Source organism: Eumetopias jubatus, unplaced genomic scaffold (genome assembly GCF_037043125.1).
Source record: "Eumetopias jubatus isolate StellerSeaLion01/CBP00866 unplaced genomic scaffold, mEumJub1_p1.0 scaffold_3, whole genome shotgun sequence".
Lineage (NCBI taxonomy): Eukaryota > Metazoa > Chordata > Mammalia > Carnivora > Otariidae > Eumetopias > Eumetopias jubatus.
The window spans coordinates 136,718,545-136,731,532 of record NW_028274809.1 but is presented as its reverse complement, the minus strand read 5'-3'; the positions used below and the strand labels follow the sequence as shown (position 1 = coordinate 136,731,532).

The following is a 12,988-nucleotide window of genomic DNA, read 5'->3' as shown; positions in this document are numbered from 1 at the left end:
GCAAGTAAAAGAAATAAAAGGCATACAAATAGGGAAGGAAGAAGTAAAATTACCTCTGTTCACAGATAACATGATCATGTATAAAGATATCCTAAAGAACCCACAAAAAACTTTAAGAACTACTAAATGATTTCAGCAAAGTTATACTATACAAAAATCAACAAATATGTCTTGCATTTCTATATAGGAAATTTTAAAAATGATCCCATTTACAACAGCATCAAAAAGAATAAAATAAACTTAGGATAAACTTAACCAGAAAGATAAAAGACTTGTACACAGAAAATGATAAAACAGTGCTAGATGAAACTGAACAGGACACAAATAAACAGAAAGACATCCTGTGTTCATGGATTGGAAGACTTAATACTGTTTAAATGTCCAATACTACTGAAAGCAATCTACAGATTAAATGCAATCCCTATTGGCATATTTTCCCAGTACAATCTTTTTTCCATCATCCATTTTCTGCAAAAACAGAAAAAAAAAACCTTAAAATCCGTATGGACTCTCACAGGACCATGAATAGCCAAAATAATCTTGACAAAGCAAAACAAAGCCAGAAGCATCATACTTCCTGGTTTCAAACATATTATAAAGCTAGAGTGATCAAAACAGTATGGTTCTGGCATAAAGATAGACATATAGACCAATATAACAGACTAGAAAACCCAGGAATAAATCCCCATGTATATGGTCAAATGATCTCTGACAAATGTGCCAGGCTACACAATGGAGAAAGGATAGTCTTCAAAAAATGGTGTTAGGAAGGGATGCCTGGGTGGCTCAGTCGGTTAAGCATCTGCCTTTGGCTCAGGTCAGGATCTCAGGGTCCTGGGACCAAGTCCCACCACGGGCTCCCTCTCTGCAGGGAGCCTGCTTCTCCCTCTGCCTGCCTCTCCCCCTGCTTGTGCTCTCTCTCTGACAAATAAATAAAATCTCAAAAAAAAAAAAATGGTGTTGGGAAAACTGAATATCCACATGCAAAATAATGAAGGTGGACCCTCACTTTACACCATATACAAAAATTAACTCAAAATGGATTAAAGACCTAAATGTAAGAGCTGAAACTGCAAAACTTCTAGAAGACCTTGGATTTGGCAATAATTTCTTGGCAATATTTCTTTGGCAATAATTTTCTTTGCCCAGTTTTAAAAATGGGCAAAGGACTTGAATAGACATCTCTCCAAAGATGTAGGTCTTCATCAGCTTAGGATAGTATAAAACAAAATGCAGTAAACTGGGTGGTTTAACAACAGACATTTACTTCTCACAGTTCATGGTTCACACCCATACTAATCTCCTTATCAAATGGTTAGTCAGCCACATCCTTCATATTCTTTCCCAAATAGCTTTCTCACTTTTTGCAGTATAGGCAGACTGAGAATTTTCCAAATCTTTAAATTCTGATTCCTTTTTGCTTAGATTAACAATTCCTTCTTCAATTCATTTCTCTTCTCTCACATTTTACCAATAAGCAGTCAGAAGGAACCAAGCCGCTCCCTCAATGCTTAAAATCTCCTCAGCTAAACATTTATCCCTCTGAAGTTCTACCCTCCACAAAACACAAGAACATAAACACAATTCAGTCAAGTTCTTTGCCACTGTGTAACAAGGATCACCTTTTTTCCATCATCCTTCGTTTCAGTCTGAGACCTCAAAAGAATGGTCTTTATTATCCATATGGATATTTCTACCAACATTCTACTCATCATTATTTATATATTTTCTAAGAAAATGGAGGTTTTCTCTATAGCTCTTTTCTTTCTGAGACTTCACCAGAATCACCTTTAACAGTCCCTTTATGATAATCCCAACTTTTTCCACCACATACCTCAAAACTCTTCCAGGTTCTATCCTTTACCGAGTTCCAAAGCCACTTCAATGTTTTTATGTATTTGTTATAGCAGCACCCCACTTCACAGTACCAACATCACCTCACCTAAACCTAATTAGCAAAGGCCTCACCTCCCAACATCATCATATTAGGGGATAGAGCTTCAACATATGAATTGGGGTAGGAGATAAACTTCAGTCCATAACAATATACAAATAGCCAACACATATAAGAATGGGTGCTCATTATCATTAATTATTAAAGAATGCAAATCAAAACCACAGTGAGATATTACCTCACACCCATAAGGGATAATTTCTGTAAAAAAAAAAGGCATTGGTGGATGTAGAGAAATTGGAACTCTTGAACCCTGTTGGTAGAAATGTAAAATAGTGGAGCCACTGTGGAAAACGGTGTAAGGTTGCTCAAAAAATTAAATACCACATTATCATACGATCCAGCAATCCCACTTCTAGGTATATCCAAAAGAATTGAAAACAGTATCTCAAACAGATTATCTGCATACCCACATTAACTGCAACATTATTCAAAATAGCCAAGAGGAAGAAACCTGAATGTTCATCAACAGACGAAAAATAAAGAAAATAAGAAAAACTGTATATACATACAATGGAATATATTCAGCCTTTTAAAAAAAGGAAATCCTGTGGGCACCTGGGTGGCTCAGTCGTTAAGCATCTGCCTTCGGCTCAGGTCATGATCCCACTGTCCTGCATCGATCGATCAAGCACCACATCGGGCTCCCTACTTGGCGGGAAGCCTGCTTCTCCCTCTCCCACTCCCCCTGCTTGTGTTCCTGCTCTCTCTCTGTCAAATAAATAAATGAAATCTTTAAAAAAATTAAAAATAAAAAAAGGAAATCCTGACACATGCTACAGCATGAACCCTGTAGACAATAACGCTGAGTAAAATGAACCAGTCACAAAAAAAGACAAGTATTGCATGATTCTACGTACATGAGGTTTAACTCTAACTAAAAAAATCAAACTCTTAAAAACAAAGTAGAATGGGGATTGCCGGGCACTAAAAAAAGCGGTAGAAGGGGAACTGCTCAATGGATATAGTTCCAATTTTGCAAGATGAAAAAATTCTAGGGCTCTGCTGCACAACAATATGCATAAAGTTAACACTACTGTACTGTATACTTAAAAATGGTTAAGATAGTAAATTTTATTACATATTTTTGACAACAATTTAAAAAAAAAAGAAAAAACTCTAGACAAGAAACTTGATGAGCTCCTGTGGTTGGCAGTATTCTTTCTGTGCACTGTCATATATCAATATTCCAGGAAAGTGACATGTATCTGAGGACAATGGAAACTTTATGTTTGGAACTCTCCCAGATCTTGCCCTGTGCATCTTCATTTGGCTGGTTTTGATTTGTGTCCTTTGGCTATAGTAAAACTGTAATCATAAGTATAGTATTTTCCTAAGTTCTGTGATTCACTCTAGCAAATTATTAAACCTGATGGGGCACTAGGAACCCCCAAATTTGTAACCAGCTATTAAGCATACAGGTTACCTGGGGAACCCCAAACTTGAGGCTGGTAAGTGAGCACAGGCCATGTGGAGGCCTGTACCATTAACCTGTGAGGTTTGGCCCAAGTCTGGGTAAATGGTATCAGAACTCACTATAATATACACAGACAAAAAAATTTTTTTAAGATTTTATTTATTTGACAGAGAGAGAGAGCGAGAGAGGGAACACAAGAGGGGGAGTGGGAGAGGGAGAAGCAGGCTTCCCGCCGAGCAGGGAGCCTGATGTGGGGCTCGATCCCAGGACCCCGGGATCATGACCTGAGCTGAAGGCAGATGCTTACCGACCAAGCCACCCAGGCGCCCAGCACAGACAAAATTTTTAATGAAAGAATTCATTGTGCCTCCTGAGACTAAAGAAGGGAAAAATAGCAAGCTAAAGAGAAATGTTTGAAATTATAGTCTAAATTTTAGTTCCTATATAAATTTCAAATGAAAAGGTATTCTTCACTTCCTCTCTAGAAAGGCAGTTCATAATTATAAGCTTTTACAAAGATCTAAAGGAGGGGGGAATACAGATTTAAAAAGGCTCTGCTCGACTAATATCATGCTATTGAGGTAGAATATTAGTAAATTAATGTACTGATAACCCCAAAATATAATTTTATCCAACAGAAGAGGCAGAAACCAACAAACTTTTAAAATAGTTGAACATTTTATTTTATTTTATTTAAGATTTTATTTATTTGAGAGAGAGAACAGCAGAGGGAGAGGGAGAAGCAGACTCCCACTGAGCAGGGAGCCCGAAGCGGGGCTTGATCCCAGGACCCTGGGATCATGACCTGCGCCAAAGGCAGGCGCTTAACCATCTGAGCCACCAGGCACCCCTGAACATTTTATTTTAGTTTTACCTTTTTTAAAATAATCTATTGATAAGAGAAATTTAGGAGCCACATAGAAGTAGCACTACTGAAAGGGAAAAGATAGTATTAAATTCTCACTGAAGTAATGATTAGGTCTCCAAGAGTTAGCGGTAAGTTAAGAAAAAAGACAAAAAAATACATATGAAATAATAATATATAAAAGAAAGTGAACAGCCTCTCTCTGTACTAATTCCCTAACCAATTAGAAAGAAACCCCAAAATTGTAGGCAGCTGATCAGAAGAAAGCTTACATAGGTAAAAATCAGTTAAAACAATGACTATAGTTTTGCATTTGGTCATGACTGCTGAATGCATGCTGTTTCTGTTTAAACAATCTGGTTTCAACTTTAAATTTTAGTGATAAACTTTCAGAACTATTTAAGTTCTAGCAAATAGTTGTAATTTCAAATAAATTAATAATGCTATTTTCTCCTTAACCTAAATTCCTCTTTTCTTTGGTCCTACAAAAAATTTTGCCTTAAAATAGATCTGAATTTTAAATATGACAAGCCACTTAATAAAATGTCTTTTGAAAATAATAAAAGTGGGGTGCCTGGGTGGCACAGCTGGTTAAGCATCCAGCTCTTGGTTTCAGCTCAGGTCTTGATCTCAGGGTCAGGAGATCAAGCCCCCCGCGATGGGCTCCACGCTCTGCGCAGAGACTGCTTAAGACTTTCTCTCCCTCTCCTTCTGCCCCTGCCCCCCTCACTCTCTCTCTCTCTAATAAATCTGTTAAAAAAAAATAAAAGTATAGAAAATAAAAATTTGGAATTCTTGAGGCATTTGATATCTATTCCAAGCAAAGTAAAAAACTTGATATGGTTAAATGCACCATTCATTTACAGCAGATTACAATGTTTTACTAGAAAAAAAAATTAAAACAGCAAATGTAAGTTGCTAAATTAGATTTGTGTCAGCCCAAAAGTACCCAATAGGTACTGGGCAAATAGTAAGAAATCTAATTTTGAAAAAGTGCCAAAACAGAGTAGGTACTTAAATTGATTTTTTGACATACCAACCCTATGGAAAATATCTACCCAAGCTTCCTGATGTAACACATACTAAAGAAGACCAAAAGAGCCTATGATACACTACTAAAAACAGATAAGAAACAAAACCAATTTTTACAGAACTTTAATTCAATCAAAAATGTTTTCTTTTTGGTTTAAATAGATGATTTTTTTCTTGTTTAACAGAGTCCCCAAAATGCATGCCATACCCCCAAAAGATAACACCAACCAACTCTACATTGTCTAATGTGAGAGACTCAAATAACAGTTGGCCAAATGGTTTTATTGGTACTATCGAATTTTTATTTTTTTTTTTAATTTTTATTTATTTATTTGACAGAGAGAGAGAGAGAGAGAGCGAGTAGGAACACAAGCAGGGGGAGTGGGAGAGGGAGAAGCAGGCTTCCCGCTGAGCAGGGAGCCCGATGCGGGGCTCGATCCCAGGACCCTGAGATCATGACCTGAGCCGAAGGCAGATGTTTAACGACTGAGCCACCCAGGCGCCCCACCGAATTTTTATTTTTTTAATTTTTCTTTTTTTTTTTTTAAGATTTTATTTATTTATTTGACAGAGACAGAGAGAGCACAAGAGCAGGAACACAAGCAGGGGGAGTGGAAGAGGGAGAAGGAGAGGGAAAAGCAGACTCCTGGCTGAGCACAGAGCCCAACGCGGGGTTCGATCCCATGACATGAGTCAAAGTTAGACGCTTAATTGACTGAGCCACCCAGGTGCCCTAATGGTACTACCAAATTTTTAATCTGAATTATTACAACTATGCAATGTGAAATAAAAACATTTTTTCCCCACACAAGACTCAGAGAGTTCTCTAAAAATTCAAGTCCTTAAAATGAACTCAAATTTGATCCTTTTCTCTAATGCATTTTGTCATGACTCTTCTCTCAGTGGTCATTATATCTTTAATAAAATATTTTCAGTGTGTTATAGTCATATCTTTAATACACATATTCAGTTTGCTATATTTACTCCAATCAAAATGAGGTACTCTGAATGTTTAATATTACAGGACTCATAACTCTAAAACAAAAAGTAAAAAATAAAATGAAACATGTTGATATACAACATCAATGGAAAGGAAAAGAAAATGTAATGAAAATAAGTGAATTTGTAAAATTATTGTTTTTGTAAATGTGTGTAATACATATAAGGTTATTGTCATGAGATTTCTAAAGTAACTAACAAAACTAAATTCTACCACATAGAGAAACCTAAAATGGTAAAGACATCACTTACAAATAAAACAATGTCTTTTTTTTTTATTTTATTTTGTTATGTTAGTCACCATATAATACATCATTAGTTTTTGATGTGGTGATCCATGATAAAACAATCTTTTATCCTATATATCCTGAGTGGGTTTTTACTACCACCTAGTGTTATACCTTAAGAAATACTTTCCTGTAAAAATTAAGTTACAAAAACACTTTACAGTATCACTCAAACATTACTAAAGATATAATTAACTCTAGGGGGAAAAAAAAAATCACAGTATAGAAAATAACTATTTTTAAAAAGCTGTCATATGTAAGAAACCTATTTTCATTACCCTTAAAATTTCTGTTGTATTACTAACTGTGTAATTTACATCAAATCCTTTCTAGGGCTTCCAAATACATACTCAAGTTGCTTCAAAAGACAAAGAAGCTACCACAAAGATTCAGCCCACTATCTAGCCAATGCACTTAAAAAGCCAGATAATTGTAGTATAAAATGATTATCAATGCTCTCTCAATGCCAACAGGTCTATGGAAGGACTTCCTAAATGCTAGCATTTTAGGTTCCATAAAGAGAGGAAAGCAAAGGTAGGGTTATGCTCCTTAGAATCATACTGTTTGCTACTGAATGTCATCCTTCAACTTGCCAAACACCAAACTGACTAGTGAAATAAACCCCAAACTATACAAAACAAAAACAAAAACAAAACAAAACAAAAAAAACACAAAAACACCAAGAGGTTGAAAAAGAACAAGATGAAGTCATGGAAACACATTCTTTTAATGGGTTCAGAACTCTCTTTGTTAAAAGATTTTACTCTGCTAGAAATTATTTTCTGTCTATGGAATCTAGAGATGAAGCCAAAGGATTTAAGTGTTTTTCGTAAATTAACAATGTAGAAGTCCTGTGGATTCTATTTCAGCAAGGTTTTGCCTACACCTTTGTTTTTAGGCACAATATTATATATTAAATTTTTTATCATTAACCATGCTGGGTTTTTTTAAATGACACAAAAATATTGTGCTCATGACATATACAAATAAAATTATGGATCATACCTTTTTAATCCTTCCCATACAAATAGAAATAACCAACCTCTGGAATTGAATGTAGTGAAGTCATCCTAAAGGTATCATGTCTACAATTACTCACTTGAAATGACCTTTCCATTGTTATTGCAAAGTAGTATTCTCTCCGGGGATATCTTCGCTCACAAACCAATACTTGATTGCATATTCTGCCCTTTTCTCCTGTTTGCTTGGTAAACAACTTTTTCCCAATCATTTGTGAGGAAACAGCTTTTGCTTCTTCTGGACTGAAAAAAGAAAAAGAACTCAAATTTTTTTCTCCTCCAACTGAGAAAAACAAAAGCATATGACAGCCAAAATTTTATCTCATTTAATATTTATTTTAATTTTTTTTAAAGATTTATTTATTTATTTTGAGAGAGAGAACACACCAACGGGGGGAAAGGCAGAGGGAGAGAAACTCAAACAGGCTCCATGCTGAGTGCGGAGCCCAACACGGGGCTCGATCCCAGGACCGTGAGACCATGTCCTGAGTCAAAATCAAGAGTCAGACGCTCAACCGACAGAGCCACCCAGGTGCCCCACTCATTTAATATTTAAATTTCAGTATTTTCATCAATTAAATAATAAGGGTAATTTTTACAATATATTTTTTCTTTAATAATGATGATTTTTCCTTAAAAAGCAGGACTTACGAGAAAACTATCTTTACTCCTCCTTTGAGGCCACTCTCAAATGTTCCTTTTCCTCTACCACCAGCTAAAACCTGTGCCTTTATCACAACGTCTTTTGAACCTAGAAGAAAAACACTTCTGTTAGATAAGCAGCATGGAATAGCATGCAAGACATTATTTTGTTACTAAGCGTATATGTTAAGTGATGTTATTAAATGTAGTAGACTCATTTACCCACAATGTCAAAAAATGAAGTATTCCACATATACAGTTTTTCTCAATTAGAATATTAAAACGTTCACCATCTAAAGATCCACAAGTTTAAAAAATTAGCCATTCATATGATTCCTTAAAGTAGACTGAAAACAATTTTACTTTTCCTTAACATTAAATATCTAGTGCTTTGGAAGGTATTAAAAGTCCAAAAATTGAGATTCAAATGTCTTCCCAACATTTCCATCCCTTTCTATTCACATGTAAAATTGCTATCCTGTGAAAATTTGAGTTAAAAAATGCTACTCTGAGCAGAAATACATCATAACTTAAGGAGAAACTGCCAGTACTGATACCAACTTATATTGTTCCACTAACAGAAAGACCTGTTAATACAACTTTCTTGAGCTATACTGTTATGAGGAGTATTATCAGGAGTTAAGCTATATTTATCAGAAGATTCAGGGATGTTATAAGTCTTAAATTTTTATTTTTTATAGTACTTTTTAAAAAATTTTAAATGAAATTTTTAAAATAAATATTCTGAATTTTTCTTTTTTTTTTTTTTTAAGATTTTATTTATTTATTTGACAGAGACACAGCGAGAGAGGGAACACAAGCAGGGGGAGAGGGAGAGGGAGAAGCAGGCCTCCCGTGGAGCAGGGAGCCTGATGCCGGGCTCGATCCCAGGACCCTGGGATCATGACCTGAGCCGAAGGCAGATGCTTAACGACTGAGCCACCCAGGCGCCCCTGAATTTTTCTTCTTTAACATAAAGGTAGACTGGTCTCTCTTCTATCTTCCTCTTTCTAATGCGCTGAAGAAAATCAGCAAACCAGCTGGTTAGCCTGGGTACCCCTCATCATTCATGGTCCAGGGCTATTCCTCTCAGAGGGTATTCTCTGTCTCCCCAGACAAGCAGAATTTCAGAATCTCCTCATTTTGCCTCTTACAGCATTTTGCCTATACTAGCAGTACAACACTTGTATTACATTATGGCAAAACAATCATCTTATTCTTATTGGTTACAAGCCCAAAGCAGTCCCTGGTATATAACTACCAATCCATGCACACACCATGCAGAATGCGGGGACTCCCACCTAATCAGATAAACCAACAAAATCAAAGAGGTAACAGATGCAGTTTCTGATAAAACCAGTAAGAAATGACCTAAAGTTTATACCTAAACAATTATTTAAAAAGAATGTTTAGAAAATTAATGATGTAAACGAGTCTACATTTAGAAGTTAGAAGATGGCCCTGTGAGTCAGTCAAGGAAGTGTTTTAAAAAGCCGTCTTTCTCACACCCTATACTCATCTTTAAAATTTATCCAGAATCTTGACCACTCTTCATCATCTGGTTTGAACCCTGGTTCCAGCCACCATTCTCTCTCACCTAGATTATACTCGTCCCTGACAGAGTATTCTCAAAGCAGCAAAGTGAGCACATCACTCCTCTATTTAAAACCTTACAGTGAATGCCCATTTTACTCAAAGTAAAAGTCACACTCCTTACAATGACCTACAAGGACCTATATAATTCCCCAGTATCCTTACTATTTGTATCTCCTATGACCTCCTCATCGTTCACTCCACTCCAGCTACACTAGTCTCCACTGTTCCCAGGCATGCTTCTGCCGTCAGGACTTGGCTCTAATGCTCCCTCCACCTGAAATACTCATCAGGTACAGGAATCCCCTGCTTTTCAAAAGTCTGCATTACACCACTTCGCTTTTACAAAAGACCTGCATCGGTTACCTGTTTTTACTAACTGAAAGAAATCCGAAACTGATTTTCGCTTTTGCAAAAAACAGCGTTCAGTGTTGATTTTGTGGAGAGCCATTAGAGAGGTAGCACACACCCCAAGCAGCAACAGTGGCCAAGCTCCTTACCCAGGAACTACACTCAGCATCCAGCCACCAAAGCTTTGAACCATGCCTGTGAGCATCTGTGCTTTAGCCTAGGAGGGGTCATTTACTGGCTCTGGAAACACTTGAAAATTTCTCCTTATAATTAATGGTAACTGCTTTCACTTTATACCATTTTGGCTTACAAAAGGTTTCACAAGAATACTCTACTTTCAGATACCAGAAGACACCTGTATCCATTTGAGAAAGGCCTGCATTCCCTTCAAGTTTTTCTTCTTATATCTCATTGTCCATGAGGCTTACCCTGATCACTCTACTTAATAGTACAACCTGCCCACCTGGGACCAATCCTCCTTACCCTGCCTTTTTTCCATAGAATTCATCACCTTCAAACATAATATATAATTTTCTCATGTTTACCATTCATTGTTTTGCTCCCCCACTAAAATACAGGCTTCAGAAGGGCAGAATCTTCCTTGTGTTCATTGATGTTCTCAAGCTCCTGGGAGCGTTCCTAGCATATATTTTCTGAATGTTGACTAAAAGAACATTTAAAGATGGAAAGAATTCTTGCATATCTTGATTTTCCACTGCTCTTTTAAAAACTCAGAACTGGAAATGCTGGGCCCTGCAACTAAAGCTGTTTAAAAGTGCCTGGTTTACACAAGATAGACCCTTTTCTATCTGCCATAGTCCCCACCATTCAGGTAAAAACAACTAATATTAGATGAAGATTAAAGAAAACTAAGAAATTTCCTTAAAACGAACAATAATTTTCTTATTGGAAAGAAAACAGGTAGCCTCTGGGGCAATGGCAAATTACAGAGTTCACGCCCAAACTAAAAGGAGCAGCCACTAGTCGTTTTACCTGTTTCTGGTTACCTGGTTTTTCCAGTACTTCAGATATATTCATTCATATCCAAAGAGGATAAATGTAAACCCAACAGTGTAAGTATAATGTAAAAATGGCCAATAGTTAAACTGGTGCTTTGCTGGGCTAAATTCAAACATTCCTAACATAGTAAACTGAGAACTTAAAAAACTGACCTATTAAGATAATAAAGCTCTAGTTTTTCAAAAATATTTTACAAGACAGAAGTCTCTTCCTCCACAAAATGTCAATTTCCTTTCTTTAGGAATATAAATTCCTTAAGGGCAGAGATGATTCCTCAAAAGTTCCTTCTAAAAAAGCCCTTCACAACAAATGAAAAGCCGAAAAAATTTAATGAATACAGTCTCATCAAGACAAGAGGGATTACAAGAGAAATCTGAGCACAACTGATTGAAACAAAGATTTTATTCAATTCCATTAATTCATTCAACAATTACATCTATATACCAGTTACTTGCTAGAGCCATAGATACACCAATGAGCAACAGAGACCTACCCTGCTCTTAGAGAGCTTACAGTCTTATCAGATTTGGCCCTTTGCTCTAGTCAGACAAGATCTTTTATGGATTCCAGGGTTGTCTTTAAAATATAGTCACTATCCCTCCTAGCTTTAGTTATTCACAAATGTCTTAAGCATTCTTCATATATAGTCATCTAATAAAACACTGGGAACAAGAAAAAAGAAAGCAAAGTCCTATTTTATGCCATTAGAAATCTCCCTCCAGGCGGTTATTCACTAATTGGCAAATTTTGCACATGTTTATTCAACCAGACAAAAATTCCACCTTAATTATACTAGAATCCTAAACATTAGGATTAAGACACAGAATGGCTGAATAAATAAAAAAAAACAGACTAATCTATGCTGCCTATAAAAGAGTCACTTTAGGGTGCCTGGGTGGCTCAGTTGGTTAAGCGACTGCCTTCAGCTCAGGTCATGATCCTGGAGTCCCGTGATCAAGTCCCACATCGGGCTCCCTGCTCAGCGGGGAATCTGCTTCTCCCTCTGACCCTCTTCCCTCTCGTGCTCTCTAGCTCTCATTCTCTCTCGCTCAAATAAATAAATAAAATCTTTAAAAAAAAATTTTTTAAATTTTTAAAAAAGACTCACTTTAGATGTAAGGACACAGACTGAAACTGAAAGGATGAACAAAGATACTGCATGCAAATGGAAACCAAAAAAAAGCTGGGGTAGCTCTACATATATCAGACAAAATCAGCTTTATAACAAAGACTATAACAAGAGACAAAGAAGGGTGTTACATAATGATAAAGGGGCAATCCAACAAGAGGATGTACCATTGATAAATATTTATGCACCCAACATAAGAGCACCTAAAATATAAAGCAAACATTAACAGACATAAAGGGGGAAATAGCAATACAATTAATAGTAGGGGATTTCAATACCCAAGTATATCAATCAGTAGATCACCCAGGCAGAAAATCAATAAGCAAACCCAGGCCTTAAACAACATATTCGACCATGGTCTTAATATATAAATACAACATTCCATCCAAAAGCAACAATACATATTCTTCTCAAGTGCACATGGAACATACTCCAGGATAGATCACATGGCAAACCTCAAAACAAGTCTTAATAAATTTAAGAGGACTGAGATCACACCAAGCATCTTTTCCAACCACAGTGGTATGAAACCAGAAATTAATTAAAGGAAGAAACCTGGAAAATTCACAAACATGTGGAGATTAAAAACCATACTATCAATGGGTCAAGGAAAAAAATCAAAACAGAAATTAAAAAAATACATCAAGACAAAATGGAAATATGCCAAAATTTATGGGATC

General features: G+C 36.3%; 1 protein-coding gene across 1 annotated transcript in view; it reads right to left on the bottom strand.

Annotated features, from left to right (window-relative positions):
* Window positions 1-12,988, bottom strand: part of SUCLA2 (succinate-CoA ligase ADP-forming subunit beta) — a 45,967-nt gene that overhangs the window by 20,062 nt on the left and 12,917 nt on the right. Inside the window, exons 3-4 of the mRNA XM_028106321.2 lie at window positions 8,225-8,324; window positions 7,654-7,816 (exon numbers count right to left, since the gene is read on the bottom strand). Of these exons, the coding sequence (XP_027962122.1) occupies window positions 7,654-7,816; window positions 8,225-8,324 (263 nt within the window). The remainder of the gene's footprint in view (window positions 1-7,653; window positions 7,817-8,224; window positions 8,325-12,988) is intronic.